The 23458-nt window shown below is 35.8% G+C and overlaps 1 protein-coding gene across 1 annotated transcript in view; it reads left to right on the plus strand.

The window, feature by feature from the left end:
- The first annotated feature begins 6072 nt into the window (after positions 1-6072).
- Positions 6073-23458, plus strand: part of LOC117330854 (calcium/calmodulin-dependent protein kinase type 1-like) — an 81509-nt gene continuing 64123 nt past the window's right edge. The window contains exon 1 of the mRNA XM_033889383.1: positions 6073-6243. Coding sequence (XP_033745274.1) covers positions 6167-6243 — 77 coding nt within the window. The 5' untranslated portion in view covers positions 6073-6166. The remainder of the gene's footprint in view (positions 6244-23458) is intronic.

A 23458-nucleotide genomic window follows, 5' to 3' on the forward strand; every position in this document is an offset into this window, starting at 1 on the left:
CATACCATAATAACGCAAACTCAATTTGGAAAATAAACTTTTGAATTGATGTAAAACGAGTGGTTTGAGAATTGTAATTGGGCGACATTCAGGTGACCATGGAGGAAGTGTAACCTTTTATAACAGTTTATAAACCGGTCATATTGGTTATGTTCTGGTTGACGAGAGGTTATTATTATTTCCTCTATTTCCTCCAAATATAAAGAGTTACAGAAATAAAGAACAATTAAAATACATCTCAAACGATATTGAAAGAAACGAAAATACATCCAGACTCAAGAAATTTCAAAGTGGTGAGTATAATCAATTCTAAGGTAAACTAAACAAAAAGCAACAAAAAACTCCGGTTAAGGAAGCTGCTTACCAGTTGATGGGTACATGACGTAAACGGGAATTTGTCAAAGGATGGCATAAATGGCAGTGTCGTAAAATGTTTTGGTCTGATAAGAATCATTGTCGTTCGTCATTGTCCTCAGATTCCATCACGTAGAGCTTGTCAAGATAATAATACATGTAATAATAAAAGAGAAGACAAACCTTGGTTTACACAATCATATTAAATTAAGTATAAAGAATATAAAGCGGCTCTCTTAGCGTGTAGTAAAGATAAGAAAATAATACATAAAAAGGTTGAATATAATTTGGTTTGTTTTTGTTTAACGTCCTACTAACAGCCAGGGTCATTTAAGGACGTGCCAGGTTTTGGAGGTGGAGGAAAGCCGGAGTACCCGGAGAAAAACCACCGGCCTACGGTCAGTACCTGGCAACTGCCCCGCGTAGGTTTCGAACTCGCAACCCAGAGTTGGAGGGCTAGTGAAATACAATATACAAGAGGTTGAATATAAACTGACGAGAGTACAAGACCCGTAAAGGAAGCATCATTACGAAAGTCGGTTGGGATCAAATTCGTTACGCGAAACTTATATATCGAAATTAACTCGCCACATCGCGTTATTTCGCGAAACTAAGTGATATTACGCGAAGGTTTCGCGTTAGTTTCGCGGTTTAACGCGTTAGTTTCATATTATTACGCGAAAAAAAAAATCTCCTTCGAAAATGATTCCAACCGGCTTCCGTAAAGAAGATAGGAATAGTAACTTGTAATATAATACGAATAAAGCCGAATTGAGAAAACAGACAAGTAATAAAAACATACAATCTGCACCAGGGTACCATATAATAGTACACACATTGATATACAAATGTTCACGTAATCAACTTTTAACACCTACGTGAAGCAGTAGGTTAGATTCCCAAGGGTTGGAGTTGGAGAGAACCCTACCTGCGAGGTCCTTGGGCATTCATAAAAAAAGTTTTATATTCTGCCCATGATTTAATTATATATAACTGTACAAGAAAAAATATTATCTGTGTAGATATCTACCATTGGTGACGCACTATGCATACATTGAACGGTTTGTAAAAATGTGTCCCGACACTTTATCACTAGCCCTCCACCTCTGGGTTGCGAGTTCGAAACCCACGTGGGGCAGTTGCCTGGTACCGACCGTAGGTCGGTGGTTTTTCTCTTGGTACTCCGGATTTCCTCTGCCTCCAAAACCTGGTGATAAAGTGTCCTTAACCACTCGGCCACCGCGGCCCCTTTGAAGAAGCATCTCGGTGATGTTTATTATTCTAGTGCGTTTAGATATAAATAAATAAATGTTATTATTTTACAATATTTTCGAAACAAGTTATATGAACTTATATTAATCACTCTTGTTTGCTCCGATGGAAGCGCGCGAGGGGTCTTATTGTGGGAGGAAACCGGAGTACCCGGGGGAAACCCCCGTGGTCGGCAGGTGACCCCCAACCTTCCACGTCCGATCGGGGAATCGAACCCCGGCCGCTTAGGTGCAGGCAAGTGCGTTACCACTGTGCCACTTGTTTAGATATGACCCCCCCTCCCCCATCCCCCTCCCCCATCCCCCTCCCCACCTCCTCCCCTTTACCAAGAAAGAATATTTCAAATATTGTGTACTAAAATCTTGTGTTGATGATATGGTGGAAAATAAAACACAAATATAGATTTCAATTTAACACGCTTACCGGTAGCTGTTCTGATAATTTTGATAGTATTGCTTATAAACGACGATTATTTGACAACTTTCAAGCAGAATATTTTATGAAAAACAATTCATCAGATAAAGAAATTTCATATCCGCATCTGGTTGAATGTATTAAACTTCAATCGTGCTTACATAAATAATTAACTTACCTTCAATTATCAAAAACTTATTTCCAACATCCGGGTTCCCGGCGCGTGATCTAGCAACTGAACGTGGGCGAAACAGAGACGTGTTTGTTATGTAATTTAGATGAATTTACTTTTATCATTAAATGTTAATGGTAAGCAGGAATTCTTATCAATATAATCAGGCCGTATTACGTTGATAATCCTAGTATGTTTAAATTCATTTAATTACTCAAAGTTGAAAACATAAAAGAACTTACAATATCGGAAGGTATTTAACATAAGCAACTAAACGCTGGAAGGACTTATTATCACATCTTAATTAAAATTCATTTATATGGTAATATTTCTACCCTGTCTAGTTAATAGTATCAAATATAAGGAAGTGTTGGTTTTTTTAAAATTGAAGCGTGTTTAAAATGGAGTATAATTATTGTGTTGTGTTGTGCTAATAATAACGTATGGATTGTTATTAATCTTTAAGATGATGGTATCGTGAGTTGTTTTGTAGTGTGTTTAATGAAACAATTAATTATATATATAGTATGTGTGAACATTTATCCAATAAGAACTGGTAAGTTGTTAACGTACGGAGGAAATAAATTTATATGTAAAAGTTGTTCTAATTATCTTCTTACATGTGTACCGTTTTCAGAAACGCAAGTGTAAATCTTACATACTTGTTTCATTGTTGTCAGATTAACTTGGTTTACCAGGTATAACACTGCTTTCAGTCTCGGACAAAGGACGGGTAATTTACGTTACCTGTTCGGGTACTTTTCATACGGATTATCGAGGGGCCACTGTATATTTTATTGACTTTGAGCCTTACGACCCATCAGTACATAGATATAATATGATTTCAAGATTTTATTTAACTCGGGCGCACTCTTGTGCTCAACAAATTCAAATTCATTTTATTCTCTTTTCACATTCTGACATGTGTTCGTAGTTGATACATATCACTGTTTCACAGCAAAATTTTTAAATTTTTATCAAGAAGGACAGATCATGTTATCAATTATTCTGATAAAAGTACACATTTTCATTAGTGTGCTAACATCAGTTATATTAATTAGTTTCGTTAAACTTAATAATAAGATGACCTACATTTACAAGGGACTTTATCATGGCGTAACACAGTAATAATGATAATAGTCTAAGTAATGTATATCTAAGGCAATTCTTTGTTCTAATGTTGTTTAGTAACGCCTCTATTTTTTCGAAAAAATCTGCTGACATTTGAACAAAAAAAAAATATTAACATTAAATACAGTAAAAAGGTCTTGCATCGTGTTGATATTAGGATAAGTACTTCAATAATTAGGAATATTTTTTGCCTAAATTGTTTAATAATTACATGTTTGCATTTGAAAAGATAATGATATTCATCGCCAAATTGTCATGAGAACAAAGATTGCACGTTCTGTTTTCTTTTGTAATACCTATCTATCTTACTGCTTCTATATTGGTAAATGCATATTGGGTATTCTAAACTTAGAGATGGATTGTCTTTCTTTTGGTTTTAGCTTTACTATGTAATTTTCAAATTCAAAATTAGATTTGAAAATAGAATAGGTACGTCCTCTTGAGGAGCTCTCTATATCTTTAAACCATTTCTGAATAAACTGATCTTGCAATCTTTGTTTTACATGTAAAACATACTATTAGGTTATTACAATACCTATGTAACTTGACTAACTTACAGAATTTGAATTCAATATAAAACTGGTTGTTGCAGTAAGCATCACGTGTCACAAAATTATACGGGTATATAATGGCTATTGTGAAAATGGAAAAAAGACATGCATACACACTGGACAGACGGGCGGACGAACGGCCAAGGTCGACTTGTGGGGTGTAGTGCTTTGTCCGTGGACTTGTGGGGTGTAGTGCTTTGTTCGTGGACTTGTGGGGTGTAGTGCTTTGTCCGTGGACTTGTGAGATGTAGTGCTTTGTCTATGGATTTGTGGGGGTGTAGTGCTTTGTCCATGGACTTGAGGGGTGTAGTACTTTGTCCGTGGACTTGTGGGGTGCACAATCAAACAGAGAGGGTACAAAAAAGAAGTATTCAGACCAAAAAATTGTGGATTAATATTTTAGTTACACAGTTCTACATTTGTAGGCTTCTGAAATAAGCTTCCTTAACAAGTTTAATTCTTATTTACTTTTTGAAATTAATAATTTGGTAACATTCAAAAGTGATGACTTCTGCCAAAAATATATTTCCTTATACATTTCTTTCTAATATCTGAATAATACTGACAGACAATCAGAAAATGATAGTCGTCTTCTACATCTGATGAATTACAATTTATACAATATCTGTAACACCTGTCGATGTATTTTAAGTATTTTCCGGATTCTATGGCTAACTATAATGCGCAGAAAGACGTAAAACTTTTAGTTATCGGTAAATAAGTAAAGTAACCAAATCTATCACATGTCTATGAAGATCACATTTACTCGAAACATGAATTGAATTAAACAAAATTTAATTGGTTCCACTAATCACCGATTCTCGGCGTTCTTTTAGGGAAAAGATTGCTATCGGCTAGTGTCTGTCTCGTCCAAAGATATTAAAATTCCAGATCAAATAATTTTTGATTAATATAAACTAGCCAATTTTGTTTTTTGGTGTTCTTTCTTTGATTCTCTATAAAGGAAATTATATGCCTCCGTTAAGATACAATTATTAGAATTTCATTATTTAAACCAATATTGTTATACATATTATAAGCAGGTGTGCTTAACTCATGCAATATTCGTGTCTGTTTTGTTCATTATAACTTTCAATTATGCAATGAGATTTAAAAACCTGATTTACCAGATCTAGTACTTTCATTCTCGGACAAAGGACAGATTAATTATCTTACCTGTTCGGATACTTACTACCGTAATAAAATCTATCATAGTTATAAATCAAATTAACGTCATTGTGTCAGTCAAATACATTTCATGTTTTGTAATCGATTAGGAGCCAGCTATATATCGCGTGGAGTTTTTGATACTCCAGAGATCGGCCGGCGTCTTAGGTATCTACGCATTGTTTGGAAATAGAATTAGGAAGAAAAATGATAATATACCAAGAGAATACTGATATATTGTAAGAAGTTTAACCCCGTCTCTAGTTATTTAAATCAAGCAGAGAACAAATTTCCCCATTAAACTGTTCTAAATTCGAAAACTGGTGGTCCCGTTTTATCAAAAGTTACTATTGGAGAAATTCATAAGTGTTACATTCGTTCAAAGACGGATTTTTTTAAAGAATATGTCGACAGTGAACAACAATATGTATAACGCAGAATTCTTTTCTCTGCTATCTATAAATTATTCACGTGTAGTTAATACCCATGATTTAATCATAGTCTGATATAGTTTTGAAAACGTGAAAAACAAATTCAAACTATGTCACAAATGAAACATTGTATATACACGTTGAATTTAATACATTGTATTAATATTGCTATGAAGTAATACTTTCATTTTGTATTTAAATCTATTGTACATAGATTTGTACAGAATTACACGTCCTGGTTATTGACAAGGGAGGCAACTTGAGAATAAATACATTCACTATTGCCGTAAGCTACCAGACTCTCGTTGTTATAAAAGTGTTTACAATATATATAGGGCTACCAGCAGACTGTACAAATCACACGTGTGTTTGTTATTTCTACAACATGTGCTGACTTCACACAGCTAAACTGCAACATTTTTATCGTCTGATATTTATTAAACATCCCCTGTTCTGTTGTCATTCGCAAAACACATTTTAGAATGGTTACCATGGAGTAAGATCAACAGATCAGCACGAGCTCTCGCGTGGCTCTGATTACTTATGCAAATGAGCATACACCTCCATGTTGTGACGTCACTGGGTGGCAGTAGGGCGAGAAATGGTTAAGTTCCTTTGATGACATCTGAGAAATATATGGTTTGACAGTGTAACGAGAAACTTCATAGCAAAATATGCCTCTTTTTGGTAAAAAAGGTGGGAAAGAGAAAGATGTTAAGAAGCGTTACATATTCAAGGAGGTGCTGGGAACGTAAGTACTGTTTTTATATTTTCGATTCATTCTAATTATTGGAGGTCTCTATAACGTTTTCAGTTAGGCCAAAGCTCGGCAATGTAATACATTGATATCGAGCTCCCGGGTTTGTTTACACAATACCGACTGGCCAGTCGGTGGTTTAAAGTTCGGCTAGTATATATATATATATACGTGTACACATACACACACATACTGGCGGTATTACTGGAATATTACGAGGCCTAAAAAATATCTTTTATAATTTTGGCGTAGACACCTGTTATGCACGTACAGGGAATCGATTTCTCCGCGTGTAAACTTGAATGGGAACACGAAGAGCATGTAGCTAGATTATTTTCTAAAAGCAAACATGTATGAAATTTCGTGGGCTCCGTTGCATGCCTTCCGAAACGGATGTGTATTGTACACCATTTAACGTATTGTTGACCCAGAAAACTTGTTTACTGTAGAGACCTGGTATAGCTATATATAGGATACAGGAAGTTATTCTTTCCATTTAAAACTGTAATATGATCTAATTAAGCGTCCCTGAATAACAAAACAGTGATCAAGATACAAGATATTGTATTAAACTGTGTACATGTGAAGATAATTAATCAGTTTATTATTTTTAAAACACTACTCTGAGAGAAAGTCTCTGTAAGCAGGTAGTTGTTTTAGGAAGTCAGTTCATATCACAGTTACGCAAACACATATAAAATATCTGTTGGTAGGCTAATATGTTATAGATAGGTAGTCTGTTTGACAGGAGATCTTTAATTATAGATATCTGAATCTCATGTACACCAGTCAGGTCAGAATAGACAGGTAGTCATTATAGGCAGGTAATATAATAGACAGGTGAGTTCTAAATATATAATTTGAATCTCATATACACCAGTCAGGTCAGAAAACACAAGTGGTCATTCTAGACAGGTGAACTCTAAGTATAGAAAGGTAGTCATTCTACACAGGTGAGCCGTGATTATAGAATGTGATCCCAATTATAGACAAATAGTTATTATAGAGAGCAGATCTAGACAAGAGTGACCAGCTGGGTGACTGGGTGGGGAGAAGGTTTTTGACTAGCTGGTTATTTCGTTACCTAATATCAATGGGATTTGAACTTTGACCTGCCCTTGATGTGAGTTCACCTTTAGAACAGAAAATTTAAATTTAATTCTGATGAGCTTTGAAAGCAACTGTTCAACACTATATAAATTGTTTTGTTGGGGAATTGTTTTAAATGTCACACTCACTCATTGCTCGAAATACAATATTCACTGTTGATTAAAAACACTTGTCTGGGTAGTTAAGTTGATTAAGTCTTAATGAATTTTAAACTCTAAGAGGTAATCATGATTTTTTTAACTTTGATGCTTTCTAAGTTAAGTGGTAGTTTCATGTAAAACCAGGTTAATTGTGATTCACTGTAGAGATATTACCTCCCTTTACTTCAATTGTGTATTGTTTACAATAAATATCACAGTCATGTAAGCACTCTGTATAATTCTACATAAGTACATGTACTTGGAATGTAGTGTTGTATGCTAAACTCTACCATTACATAACTCTGAAATTCATTTGTAAATTTGCCTGTAATTTTGTATGCTTAACAGAGTTAGGTTTAAAATTTGTTTACTGGGTTTATCGCCCGTAAACAGCCAGGGTAATTTTGATGCGGGGGCTCCTTGTAGTAGTTGGTGACTACCTTACTGAATAACTTACAGGACACCTGTATTACAACATGAAACTGTTAACATCTACATAATTTTGAACTTTCTAAAAGTTGTCGGTCTCTAATCTACATAATTTTGAACTTTCTAAAAGTTGTCGGTCTCTACCACATGATATTGATAACATAACCACATTTATGGTTTAAACTATATATATATGAGTGTACAGGGCTTTTTCTGGGGTCTTTTTTCCCAATTGAAATTATTTCATATTTAAGTCAAATTCCCAAAATGTGCAGTTTACTCCTGAAAAAATCTTCCAATTCACCAATTTTCTTCCTAAAATGAGACAAAAAGGCCCTTTCCCAAACCAGTGAGAAAAAGCCCTGGTGTATCAATTTATTTTGAAATTACATATTTCGTTTGTTTGATGTTTTTCCATTTTATGCCCATTTTTATACCATATGTATTTGACCCTAATGACCTTGACAGTGTTGATTGGTTGTTAAGTACAGTTTGTGCGTATATATATATATATATATTTAATACCCGGTAACTAGCTTCCTCCAGGATCTTGGTAAAACCTATTCCACCTAATATATAACTTATGTCCGGTATGTTGTTTACGTATGTTGTAAGATTAAAAACCAGACAGATGTACGTATTTCATGTCAATCAGTACATCTCAAGTTATTTATCACATAGCAAGCTTAAGTATCATTATGTTAACTTTCTCTACTGATAAACAATTTAAATTATTCATTTTATATCCCCTCGACTTCTCTAGAACTTAAAAGTTGTTACAATATTTCCCTCTTTGAAAAGGAGAGTATCATATATTGAAATAAACACCTTTAGTTATTTGATATACCATGTCCTACATGTTTAAACATGTTTCGCTGTAATAAAAAAAAAGTGGTTTTAAAATTACACTGTTCTTGATTGCATATTTACTGTGTTGAGACAAAAACAAGTTCTTTGTGTTCCAGACTTAGTTTAATTTGGGTCGTATAAATGAGCAGTTTAATCTCCAAATACAGTTTGTTATGTATATATGTATATATACATGTCTTCGAATTTCCTTCTTTCAGAACTTGATCTCATAGTTGCCCTGGGAATTTTTGGGGAAATTTGTGTAATCGGAGAACCTTCAATAATATATCTAGTGAAATATATATATAGTTACTGAGACAGGTTGGACTTTTTCAAGGAAGTTATAGATTGTGATGAAATTTCAGTTACTGGCTTACCACCTGCACAACTCAAATCCCCCGACTATTCTGTCGGCATTAGTTAATTAATGGTTTACTTAATATATATATAGCTACCTACATGACTCCGCCTACTGCTAGGTTTCGTCTCACACACTGTAGTCAGTATTCTTTCGGCCTTAGATAATTACTGGTTTACCACCTACATGACTCCGCCTACTGCTAGGTTTTGTCTCACAGACTAAAGTTATTGTTCTGTCGGCATTAGTTACTGGTTTACCACCTACATGACTCCGCCTACTGCTAGGTTTTGTCTCACAGACTAAAGTTATTGTTCTGTCGGCTTTAGTGCTCTGCTCATCTAAAATAATGTGGTTCACAGATGATTAGTTATATATATCCCACTTATACTCCAAGTGTACCTGCTACCTATCATTAGTTTTTGTCTGAATTATTATACCCCCGCAACGAAGTTAGGGGGATATACTGGAATCAGGTTGTCCGTCCGTCTGTCCGTCTGTCTGTAGACGCATTTTGTCCGGACAACTCCTCCTAAACCGCTGGGCCGATTCCAATGAAACTTCACACACATATTAATGACCATATGTAGATGTGCATGCCACTTTCTTTTTCTCAAAATTATGGTTGCTATGGCAACTGGTCACTATAAACAGGTTTTCTGATAAGAACCATAACTTTAAGTTTGTCCGGACAACTCCTCCTAAACTGAAAGGCCGATTTCAATGAAACTTTACACAAATATAGAGGACCATGTGTAGATGTGCATGCCACTTTCTTTTTCTCAAAATTATGGTTGCTACGGCAACTGGTCACTATAAACAGGTTTTCCGATAAGAACCATAACTTTAAGTTTACCCGGACACCTCCTCCTAAACCAAAGGGACGATTTCAATGAAACTTCACACAAATATAGAGGACCATGTGTAGATGTGCATGCCACTTTCTTTTTTTCAAAATTAGGGTTGCTATGGCACTGGTCACTATATTACTGGGTTATCTTAGTTGGCCTCTAATTATCAGTTCCAATTCACCATTGACTCGTGCAGATTGCGGGGGTATTAGTCAGCCATCTTGGCGACAGTTCTAGTTTATAACTGAGCTCAAAGTTTCTAGGTAAATTATGTAAATTTTCCAGGTGTACAAGTGTTCACACTAAGTTTTCACAAACAGCTGCACCTGTCTGTATACATTATTATATAATAGCCTATGCATTTGCTGAAAGAATTGAAAATTGATGGATGAATTTGACGGCAACCAGCTTTTAATGAAACACTGGTTAAATGCCATGTAATAAAAAGCTGAAACATAAACCTTCTTCTCATTGGATTGGAAGTTAAATTACAGCATTGGTCTGAAAATTCCTGTGCTTAAAATCAACAGAAACCTCTTTTTTACACAGGAATGTGTATGTTAAGTCATCTTGCTGACGTCATAACTAATATACATAAAACTTTAGTTGTTGTGATATGACGTCATATCTTATGATAGATCTAGGTCTTTTTTGTGACAGTGTATTCACTGCCGTAACACATTTAACCAGTTAAAACGTTGGCAGATCTTATACACTGTTGATGTTATTTCTGCATTTTCACTAAATCATCCACAGCACATTATGTACTTAATGTTATAAAGGTTATGGTCATCTTTACCCTTTACAGCCCGACTCTTGTATTCCTTGTGGAATCCGTCGACTGCCGGTAACACAGAACCATACCGAACCATTGGATCCCCCCCCCTCCCGTATATTAATGTTACAAAGTTATAAAGTGTTGCTTAAGCTTCTACTCAATTTCTTGTATTGTACAAGTGCGTAACCATGGCAATACTCAAATAAGCTTAGATATCAACTTATAACATATATACTTATCCTATCAAAATACAGTGGATAAGAAAATTTGTAAAAATCTATATAAAATTTTGCACGACAAGACTGATAGGTACAGAATCGAACTCTGAAATTCATTTTGGACTTTTGGAGCACATGAGTGACATATGCAAATATGAAAGATGATTTTGATGTTTCTGTCTATTGAATTAAACAGATTTATTTTTCACACTTAGGTAATAAAATTTTGTCAATAAGATATATATAAGTATATGAATTCTGTTGGGTAAGAAACATTGGTCTCCAGTGTAGATTCTGATGTTGTGTTTCCTAGAAGTAAATTGGTTTTTCTCCAAATGGATAATTAGATTAATTTGTTTAAACCTATGTATATAGCTAATCACTTTACAATTTAGAAAATAATGTCATTGTCCTGGCAGAGAGAATTCTGTTGATCACACTGTTTCTATACTATATCCTTTTGTGTATACAGTTTGACATTATCAATTAATTAGGAGTCTTCGAAAACACCTGCTGGCTGCAGGTTATAGAAGGCCAAAGGGTGGGTGGGAAAGGCCTGTATCCTAGGAGACTCTGCTAGGAGACTGAGAATATTTAATGTCACCGAGTTACCTGTTGGTGACAGGGTTGAGTTAGGATATATATATATACCTGTGTGTGGGATAGGCCCTCTTTCATCCCCTCCCAATCCTGGTGCTGTACTTAATTCACAACTTTAATTGTTGATCTTCATGTTAATTAAGGCTCACGTTTGGTCGTCAGTTCCGCATTGAATTTTCTCCAATTTTAGAGAAATAGATACAAATATTTCCAAAATAACTTTGAAAAATGATATAGAACAGTGTTATTTCCTCTTAATAGGTAATTATTCTGTTAGCTTACTTAACTTGGCTCACTCAAATTTTAGGGCATCAACAAATTTCAGCAGACTGTAGAGCAGTGGTGAAGTGGTGCACTGTCAATAGGAACAGTACAACGAAAAATACTAAAAAAAGATAACTGCTCAAGTATTTACGTTTATACTGTCTTTTAACCATGTTTAATGGATATAACATTTTTCTTTGACACTGGACCTGTTCTTTTTGTAGTAGGAATCGCTTCCTAAATTTTTTGTTGTTTGCTGGGTTTATCGCCTCATGAACAGCCAGAGTCATTTTGAGGTGGGATCTCCTTGTAGTAGTTTGTGACTACCTCACTGAACAACATATAGGAGGCCTGTCACATGTCAGCCAGAGCAATAAGGGTAAAGTGTCTTGCCCAAGGATACAACCATGACTGCATAGAGTGGCTCGTTTCTCAGCTTCCCGAGAAACACAAACTGACACGGGTAGGGAGTGTTGAACAATGCACCTCAGTTCTTTACACATGAGGTAACATGACCAGCGCTCTAACCGACCGAGCTATCGTGGCCCCTAAGGGCTTCCTAAAGTAAAATGAATCACAATCAATCGTAAATGATTTTAAAAGCATGACGTATATACCCTGACAGTTACAAAGATAATTTTGAAGCAGCCCATATTAGCAACCAGACCGATATGTTTATATAACAGTAGCACTATGCTGTGGTGCATTCGCCCCAGCACTGCAGTATTTTTAACCAATAACATACAAACTGAAACAATGAAATGCTAGGCCACATCTGGCTGTGATATATCCTTTCCATATTGAATCCATTTTCTTCTGCTAAGTCATATTAATTATATTTGAAGTTTGAATATCACATCCCAGCTGCCATATTATGTTGAGGGAAGGACAGGATAGCACAGTCCACAATCCATATGAAATGTGGCCTTTACTGCGACTTCATTTCCTTGAAAGACTTGCTCAGATGTTATTATACAAGGTCAGAAAATGTTTTAGGATAGCTGAAGATCAAGGCCATCTGTTTAGGGACTTGATATCAAGGTCAAGGTCATCTGTTTAGGGACTTGGTATCAAGTCAAGGCCATCTGTTTAGGGACATGATATAAATATCAAGGTCAAGGTCATCAGTTTAGGGACTTGGTATCAAGGTCAAGTTCATCTGTTTAGGGGCATAATATCATGGTCAAGGTCATCTCTTTATGGACTTGGTACAAAGGTCAATGTCATCTGTTTTAAGGATTGATATCAAGGTCAAGTTCATCTGTTTAGGGACTCGGTATCAAGGTCAAGGTCATCTGTTTAGGGGCTTGGTACCAATGTCAAGGTCATTTGGCCCCAGTTTCATACCTTAACTTAAAATTTTCCGTAGGAAAGCACCTAAAGAATTTATGGAAATTTCCTTAATCAACTTAAGTTTTTCCTGAAATCCAATGATACATTCCTAAAGAAATTAAAGGAATTCAGGCCTAGGATCCTTAGATTAAGGCATGTTTAGGATACAGAGGTCAAGCCAATCTGTTTTACATTAGTACAGGCAGTTGTGAATTGCGATTCAAAGGAAACTTGAACTAAATGAATATTGTTTACATTAATTTAGATTTATAACTTATGAAGCTGCCAAGATTTTCACTTTTTCTTCAGACCTGAATCTGGAGAAATTGTACAGGGAAATATTGTTTGATCTGTTTGGGCTTGTTGAAATTGATACTGTAACTTGTAATTATATAAGTGAGGCATGTTATGTAAAACGATATGAGTACAATGGCTGAATTTTTAGTGTTTTATGAGTAAGTCACATGGCTTATAAAATTATGTAAAGCTGATAATTTTACCATAATTGAAAAAAATATATAATCGATAGTAATTATATTGTTTCAAGCTAGACTACACACAGGTGTTCCAGACTTGGGTAAAGAAACACTCGACTCCTGGGGCATATGTGTTTCAATTCCTACACGTGTTGTCTCAAGTCTGCATATATACGTAATGGATAATGTACTCCTTTGGTCATAGGACTCCGGGGGGGGGGGGGGGGGGGGGGGGGGGGGGGGGGGGGGGGGGCTGGTATTTTTAATTATTTATCAATGCTTTCAATAGTTTGATCCAATTTTGTTGTCGATATACATTGTGTATGTGACAACTCATGAAAAAAGATTCTTGATTTGTACTGTTCAGGGGCAAGTTGCTAATTCCTAGTCAACATTTAGTATATATAATACTTACTGTAATGTGGTCTTTATAGAGTTTGTCTATCGCTGTGTTAAGTTAATTACGATTGAAGTTTCAATGGACACTTTCTGTTGTATTACTGATGTTAACATACATCAGCTGAACGGAATAGAATTATTCACTGCGAAATGCAAGCAGAAGCCACGCTTCATTGAATCATTTGTACACTATCATAAATAAGTAAAGAGACATCAGTTGTGAAGCAATATAGTTTTGTATCGGCTTAATTTATTGCAGATAAAAGTGTAGTGTATTTGTAATCCTGGTAACTACTAGCAGCAAAATATCGCTTGGCTAGAGAAAGCTACTTCTTAGCTTGATCAGACACGAGATAATTATATTAACCCAGAGGATCTGTATTTGATCCCTAGTAGAGGCAGTGGTTTAAATTAGAATTTAAGATGAGCTCTGTTACATTTTCAGAATGTTTTCCTGTGACAAGGTGGTCTGCATTTGCTGAAATAATTTTTCGACTGTTATTTAGGTTCTCTTCCATTCTCGCCCTTTGGCAGTTCGGGTTAAAATTGCACTTTGTCTAACCAATAGGTGCGTGACACTGACTTTAAAAGGCAAAATATACCCAACCAATCAGGGTAACTGACCTATAGTCCGTGCTTGACCCCGGTCATATAAAACACTTGCCCGCAACATCCCACATGCTTTTTTGTCAGTCAGGTGCGTGACTGCGTGTTGCATACATTACGTTTCACAGGTCCGCTCGACTTGTTTCGTTCGTACTAAATTATAGGATGCGGTCTAAGTCTAGACCTTGTAGGGGTAGGCCTTCGGCTACCAAACAAACCAGTCTGTGGTCTACATTTGCTGAAATAATTTTTCGACTGTTATTTAGGTTCTCCATGGCATAAATGTGTTAATATTTCATGCTTGCCAAGGCTCAGGATACTGATCGTCATAGGTCTAGTGTTAGTGAATTTTGACTTCATGCTTCAAAGTATTGCTGGTAATTGTATAAACTTTTAGCAAAATGGTGGAAAATATTGTTAGTGTTTTAACTTATAAAAAACTTGAATAGGAGAGGCTTGGTTTGTGACGATCGTGATCGTATTGGGAATCGGTCTGATTTTTATTTTGATGAAATATCGTGATCACCATCATAATTACGCACTTTGGAAATTACATCAAACTCAGATGAGAAATGTCAAAGGATATCACCGTTCTATCATAATTTGCCTTCAACTTTTGGCATTTACGTATTCTGACGTTGTAATAATCCAATATTTAATAAGTTTGGCCGTGTCGCTTTATCTCGGTATTTTGTTGATACTCGGTGTACTGTTGCTTAATCTTTGGATGTGTGGAGGAAAGCCGGAGTACCCGGAGAAAAACCACCGGCCCACAGTCAGTACCTGGAAACCTACGTGGGGCATGCGCAGTTGCCAAGCACAGACTGTAGGCCGGTGGTTTTTCTCCGGGTACTCCGTTAACTCTGTTAATAGGACGTTAAACAAAACAAACCAAATACATGTATCTTGGTATATTTTGTCTATACTTATATCCCAGCAATATTGTAATATATACCTAGTGATGTCAAAATGCTTTTCTTACAAAAGGTTTTTAGAGATAGAAGTTTATTATCATGACCTTTAAAACAAACCCATGGGGAAATATTATTCAAAATCTCATTTTTGATTTAAATCATTCAACATATGCTAACCTTTCCCTCTTTTTTGAGTGTATGATCACCATTTAACATTGTCCTGTAAATCAGAATTTTTTTATTTCCTTTCAGCGGTCCAGAATTTCATTGATATGCATATGTTTCATTGTCAATATTGCAATTCTTATTTTGAAATGTCGGTCTTCATTTAAATTTTATTGTCATGCATGATTGCTCCTTGATTATGCCAATATGATGGAACAAACCCGGACACAGTGACATGTTGAATAGTTGTTTAATTTTGTACGCGAAGTCAAGGAAATTAATTTGAGTATCTTATACATTATCACTGGTACAGCTAATGGCGATTTGTAGATTGATCATACAAAACTATAAGTCTAATTTTAACCAAACTTGATATATAAACTTAGTTCTAGCTGACATCATAGACATATTAAAAAATCCATTATTTACGGAATATGTCCTATATATACAGATAATATTGTCTACTGACTCCAGAAATTTGGGATGCTCGGAAACACTAGTGAAACTAGACTTTGAATTTGACATGTAGCCGAGTTATCAGTTCAAATCTGGAATGGACATCAAGCCCAACCGTTTAGATTTTGTGAAGATTTCTTTATATACAGGGTGCTTGCAATCTATCACTTTATCAACATGAAAGGTTTTGGAGAAAAAAAGGAAGAAATTTGAATGATCTCAAGAGTTTTCTGAAAAATTAAATTACCATACCAACAAAGTGTGATAGATCTAGAAGAGTCATGTGATTATGCTAATGCAGCCCACTATTGGGTTATAAGTATGTTTTTGGTTGATGGACTATCAAAACATGTAAATCCTTAACTATTTTTACTAGGAAAAGTCTGTTTCAAATAGGTGTTTGAATTAATGCTTTCAGAACTTTAAATAACTGTATTAGCATTTTTGCTATGGACAATAATGTCAGCATTGTAATTATTTGTATACATGTATTTGACTTTCCAAACCCGTATCAGAGATAGAATCACTCTGTCTGTTCGTCCAGCTGTTGACAAACTTTGTTCCCAGCTGAAAAAAAGTAATCATTTATTGGCCGATTTACATGAAATGTGCTCCTGAGCTGTGCGAATGGTGACTGCTACTGAAACTGACCACTGGTCTAGAGCTAGATCATGTGATCGTAACTGACCAATGCATGTGCTGCTGACCCCACTTAAATAAACCAGGCTTATATTATTTCATTAAGCTTTAATGAACAAAGGTCAAAGTCACTAAGTCAAATGTCAAGGTCGAATTTTGCTTCTTTACTGATCAGCATTTTGTTAAGCATTACAAAGTCAATTTGTTGAAATTAAACAATCTGTCAACTGACCAAAGGTCAAGGTCATTAGGTGTGTCGACCGAAGGTTCCAGGTAAAGGTAAGATTTTGCATTTTATTTCACTGATGAATATTTTGTTATGACATTATAAATCAAAGTTAATGAGAATTAAACATAATGTCAACTGTTATAGGTTATCTATCACAGCCAATAAAGTTATTGCTAATGAGGTTTCGATAAAAGCTCTGTTATTTTCCTCAGACTTAAATATTGTGTTTAATAGATAACCTTTCATATAGCTATTCTTACCAACCTGAAGAATAGTTTCACAAGAAGTCATCTGACCAATGATCAAGGTCACAAGGTTAAAGGTCAAGGTCATTTGGGGTCAAAGGACAAGGAGATCTGTTGACTACAACTGTGGCTGTTAGTTGGGGACCAGAGGTACGAAGGATGATTGATATGTTGTGAGCCTCATATTGAAGGATTTGAATTTTGCTGGACATATTATTTTTCAACATAATCCCCTTCAGTATCTATACACTTTTGCCAGCGGTGTTTAAGGGCCTCAATGCCACTTTTATAGAACTCCTTTTCTTGCAATTGGCTGTTCAGAAAAGTCATCCACTGCATGTATGATGTCATCATCGGACTGAAAGTGGGTGCCTGAAATAACTATTTTCAGTTTTAGAAATAGATGAAAGCCTGATGGAGGGAGGTCAGGTTAATAAGGCAGATGCTCAATCAATTTAAAGCCACAATCGTGAAGGACAGCCATGGCAATGACAGACTTGTGAACAGGAGCATTGTCCTGATGGAATATGTAACACACCTTTAGTCAGCTTTCCGCAGCGCTTAAGTTTAATAATTATCCCGTAACTGCCTCAGAAATGAAGCATAGTATGTGCCATTGATTGTTTGTCCCTTTTGGAGATAATATATCAGCAGAGTACCATCTGTATCCTAGAAAACCGAGGCCATTAACGTTCCCAGCTGATGGAACAGTCTTTACCTTCTTTGGCGGGGGAGAGCCAGGGTGTTTCCATTGTTTTGATTATTGTTTGGCCTCTGGGGTAAAATGATGGACCCATGTTTCATCCATAGTGACAAACATCTGAAGAAAATTGGCAGGATCTTCCTCAAAAAGGTTAACATTAGCATGCAATAATGTGTGCCTAGTGTGCTTCTGATCAACTGTCTGATGTCTTGGTACCCATTGGGCCGAAAGCTTCTCATTGAAGATCCTCAGTCAGAATGGAATGTACTCTTTCCTGGGAAATGCCAAATCTGCTGGCTATATATCTTTCTGTGACTCGTCTGTCAGTCATAACAATATCATGAACTTTATTGACCATTTCTGGGGTTGCAACATTGACAGGCCTTCCAGGATGGGGGTCATCATCAAGGCTCCTACGGCTGCGCTAAAATTCTGCCACCCACCTTTTCATTGTAGCATATGAAGGGGCATCTTTCCCTAGTGTTGCTACCATATCATTATGGATATACCTGGTTAAACCTTTTTTATACAAATATCGGATCACTGCTCTTTCACTGATTCTGTTCATTTTGCAAAAGCCGCTTGTCTTGTTTACTTTAGAGTGCTACCTCGTCAATATAAACTAATTAAATGAGGCCAGATTTACGGCTCTGTATAGTCAGAGAATAGTAGGACTTAAAAAAACATCCTTGAGTACCTCCTTCAATACGAGGTTCACACCATATCAATCATTCCTCATTATTTCAGGTTTAAATTAATGAAACAAATAAAAACTAGCGATATTTTCATTTCCGTTTGTCAAGCAAATATGGAGGTGGAGGGAAACAATATCTACATAATAATTTATGTATAATTTGCTTCCATGTGATTGTTTATGAAGTCCAAATGTCAGATGTCAACCTCAGTGGTATGGGTGGGAAGATGGCTTCTTAATAATGATGGGGGATACATTGCCGCACTAATGGAGCCCTGGCTGACCTGTCAGGTGTTCTTCTAGTTTTAAACTACATATTTGTGATGCTACATGGATAGGATATCCAACTTTGAATGTGTCTTTTAAACCTTATCAAGTAGCTGTTGGTGTGAATGGAGAACATTTAAATCCATGCTCAATTGTCACTGTTATTATAGTCTTAATACAAATCCCTTACATATATCTTCATTATGGAATGGTTGATCAACTGTTCAAGAGACCAAAAACACTTGAGTTTATAGAACTTTTACAAACATTATCAGAAGATTAAAATGCAAACAGAGTATTACTGATTTTTCCCCCCCATTATTTTAAAGATATGTTATATCGTTGACAGTATATACCCTGCTTCTCACAGTAATGCATAAATGACACCTAGAGTTCAGAAACATATCTAATTAACACCAACAAATGGACAAAACAGTATCAGTGTCCTTATAATGATCGCTTATTTATATAAGACAGAAAATTTGTAACATACGATATATAGACGCAAAGGTGATAAAATACAAAATTTAAAGGCAGAACATGATTAAATTCCTTAAAATTTACACTTTAAAGTTATAGTAAAAGACAAAGACAAAAGAATTTTTGGAGGGTGGTTGTTTGGTAGTGTATAAAATCAACCAATCACGAAACTCTTTTTTGGAGATGAAGCATATAAAAGGGGCTGCGATTGCTCAGTGGGTTATAGTGAAGGCCACTAGTGGTTGTGTCCTTGGGTAAACCACTTTACCGGAATTGCTCTGGATGCTCAGTGAGGTAGTCACCAACTACTACAAGTAGACTCTTCTTCAAAATGACCCTGACTGTTCACAGGATGATAATCCCAGCAAAAAAGAAACAAAATAAAGAAAAGTATGATCTAATGTGTGAATATATTATACATTTGAGTATAAATATACAGAATTTAAGCTCGGTATGTACACACAGCCAGCTTGCTGGTATACGTTTGAGATCTGAATGGTAACTCAGGTAAGCCTGTACTTTGATAGGAGTACTAGTACTGTGAAAAGGTTCCCATAACCCTTTACACGTAGCCTGTGGTTTTGTCTGCTTGCCACTAACAGAGATGTAAGGGTATTCAAATTTTACGGTAGTTTTTTAATCCCTGATTTACGACTAGAGTAGTCATTCAGAAACATGTAACTGTACTTTGATGACTATGTTGTAGTTCAGGGATATAAAATGTGATTTTCTTTATTGCTCCAGATCCCCTTTGCTTTGTGAAGAAGTTTATCTTTGTGTATATAAATAAATATTTGTCAAATACTATCTTATACTTTCTTGATACTGTCATGTACTGTCATATACTGTCATATACTGTTGTTTAAAATTTACTGTCATATACTGTCGTTAATTATCATTTACTGTCGAATATTGTCATATACTGTTGTTTACTGTCTTGTTCGATTATTGTCATATACTGTCATATACTGTTGTTTACTGTCATATACTGTCGTTTACTGTCATATACTGTCGTTTATTGTCATATACTGTTGTTTATTGTCATATACTGTTGTTTATTGTCATATACTGTTGTTTATTGTCATATACTGTTGTTTATTAATTGTCATATACGGTTGTTTACTGTCATATACTGTCGATTATTGTCATATACTGTCGATTATTGTCATATACTGTTGTTTATTGTCATTTACTGTCAAATACTGTCATATACCAATGTTTATTGTCATATACTGTTGATTATTGTCACATGCTGTTGTTTACTGTCATATACTGTTACATACTGTGATATATATACTGTCACAGGATATCACAGGCTGTTAACTACTTCTGTAAAATTTGAGTCATATACGGTCATATATATACTGTAAATGATTATCACACACTCTACAAACAGCATCTCATATTGTCAGAAATTGTCACATACTGGCGCTGTCTGTCCTATATATGTGTAAACAGAGAAAGATGTTTAACCTTTGTCTGTATCTGGCTATATATTCTCATTATCATGTATGAAGATGTTATTAGCTTGTAGCACTAGAGAAATGCTGACTCAGTATTTGGACAGATTTCTGTAAAGCTAGCTATCATGTTGTAGCCGTTGTCCTCAGTATTGGTCTCTAATAGAGAGGTTCTGTATTTTGTGAGGTCAAGGACATTGGCAGTTCAATTACTCAAAGGGTGCTGAGGCAGTAACGCAGATACCCTGGGAAAAATGACATATTTTTGTAGCTGATGAAGTACAAATCAAATTATTTCCGCCAAATGGAATTTGATTTGGAAACGGAAAGGTCCGACGTGTTTACATTTGATGAGGACTGGTTATATGGTGGTGAGTGTTGAAATAGTCGATAACCCGCTGTAGAGCCAGGCTTTTTACGTACTGGTTTGACAGCACTTTGTGCGGTTGAGATGTACCTTGACTACTGTACTGTATATAGTGACAAAAACAACACTTGGGTCTTGGAGATATATTCAATCCAATTTGTTAAATTACTTCTGATGAAATGTTTGAGCACTTTTTATCATATTAAAAGATTTGTTACCTTAATGATATTTAGATGTGGTTCTAGCGTATGTTAAAGGTGATCATAATACAAAGGGTTTACAGAGTACAGGTGGTCAAATTATAGAGGTGTTTGTGTTGTGTAGGTGTCTGTGGAGTAGAGGTGTTTGTGTTATAGAGGTATTCGTGTTATAGAGGTGTTTGTGTTATAGAGGTGTTCGTGTTGTAGAGGTGTTTGTGTTGTAGAGGTGTTTGTGTTGTGGAGGTGTTTGTGTTATAGAGGTGTTTGTGTTATAGAGGTGTTTGTGTTGTAGAGGTGTTTGTGTTATAGAGGTGTTTGTGTTATAGAGGTGTTTGTGTTATAGAGGTGTTTGTGTTGTAGAGGTATTTGTGTTATAGAGGTGTTTGTGTTATAGAGGTGTTTGTGTTATAGAGGTGTTTGTGTTGTAGAGGTGTTTTGTGTTGTATATAGAGGTGTTCGTGTTATAGAGGTGTTTGTGTTGTAGAGGTGTTTGTGTTATAGAGGTGTTTGTGTTATAGAGGTGTTTGTGTTGTAGAGGTGTTTGTGTTGTAGAGGTGTTTGTGTTGTATATAGAGGTGTTCGTGTTATAGAGGTGTTCGTGTTATAGAGGTGTTTGTGTTATAGAGGTGTTTGTGTTGTACAGGTGTTTGTGTTGTATATAGAGGTGATTGTGTTATAGAGGTGTTTGTGTTGTAGAGGTGTTTGTGTTATAGAGGTGTTTGTGTTATAGAGGTGTTTGTGTTGTAGAGGTGTTTGTGTTGTGGAGGTGTTTGTGTTATAGAGGTGTTTGTGTTATAGAGGTGTTTGTGTTGTAGAGGTGTTTGTGTTATAGAGGTGTTTGTGTTATAGAGGTGTTTGTGTTTGTAGAGGTATTTGTGTTATAGAGGTGTTTGTGTTATAGAGGTGTTTGTGTTATAGAGGTGTTTGTGTTGTAGAGGTGTTTTGTGTTGTATATAGAGGTGTTCGTGTTATAGAGGTGTTTGTGTTGTAGAGGTGTTTGTGTTATAGAGGTGTTTGTGTTATAGAGGTGTTTGTGTTGTAGAGGTGTTTGTGTTGTAGAGGTGTTTGTGTTGTAGAGGTGTTTGTGTTGTAGAGGTGTTCGTGTTGTAGAGGTGTTTGTGTTATAGAGGTGTTTGTGTTATAGAGGTGTTTGTGTTATAGAGGTGTTTGTGTTGTAGAGGTGTTTGTGTTGTGGAGGTGTTCGTGTTATAGAGGTGTTTGTGGTATAGAGGTGTTTGTGTTATAGATGTGTTTGTGTTGTAGAGGTGTTTGTGTTGTAGAGGTGTTTGTGTTATAGAGGTGTTTGTGTTGTAGAGGTGTTTGTGTTATAGAGGTGTTTGTGTTATAGAGGTGTTTGTGTTATAGAGGTGTTTGTGGTATAGAGGTGATTGTGTTATAGAGGTGTTTGTGTTGTGGAGGTGTTTGTGTTGTGGAGGTGTTTGTGGTATAGAGGTGTTTGTGTTATAGAGGTGTTTGTGTTATAGAGGTGTTTGTGGTATAGAGGTGATTGTGTTATAGAGGTGTTTGTGTTGTAGAGGTGTTTGTGTTATAGAGGTGTTTGTGTTATAGAGGTGTTTGTGTTATAGAGGTGTTTGTGTTATATAGGTGTTTGTGTTATATAGGTGTTTGTGTTGTGGAGGTGTTTGTGGTATAGAGGTGTTTGTGTTATAGAGGTGTTTGTGTTGTGGAGGTGTTTGTGTTGTAGAGGTGTTTGTGTTGTAGAGGTGTTTGTGTTGTAGAGGTGTTCGTATTGTAGAGGTGTTTGTGTTATAGAGGTGTTTGTGTTGTAGAGGTGTTTGTGTTGTAGAGGTGTTTGTGTTATAGAGGTGTTTGTGTTGTAGAGGTGTTTGTGGTATAGAGGTGTTCGTGTTATAGAGGTGTTTGTGTTGTAGAGGTGTTTGTGTTGTAGAGGTGTTTGTGTTATAGAGGTGTTTGTGTTGTAGAGGTGTTTGTGTTATAGAGGTGTTCGTGTTATAGAGG

The sequence above is a fragment of the Pecten maximus genome, chromosome 7, assembly GCF_902652985.1.
Source record: "Pecten maximus chromosome 7, xPecMax1.1, whole genome shotgun sequence".
Lineage (NCBI taxonomy): Eukaryota > Metazoa > Mollusca > Bivalvia > Pectinida > Pectinidae > Pecten > Pecten maximus.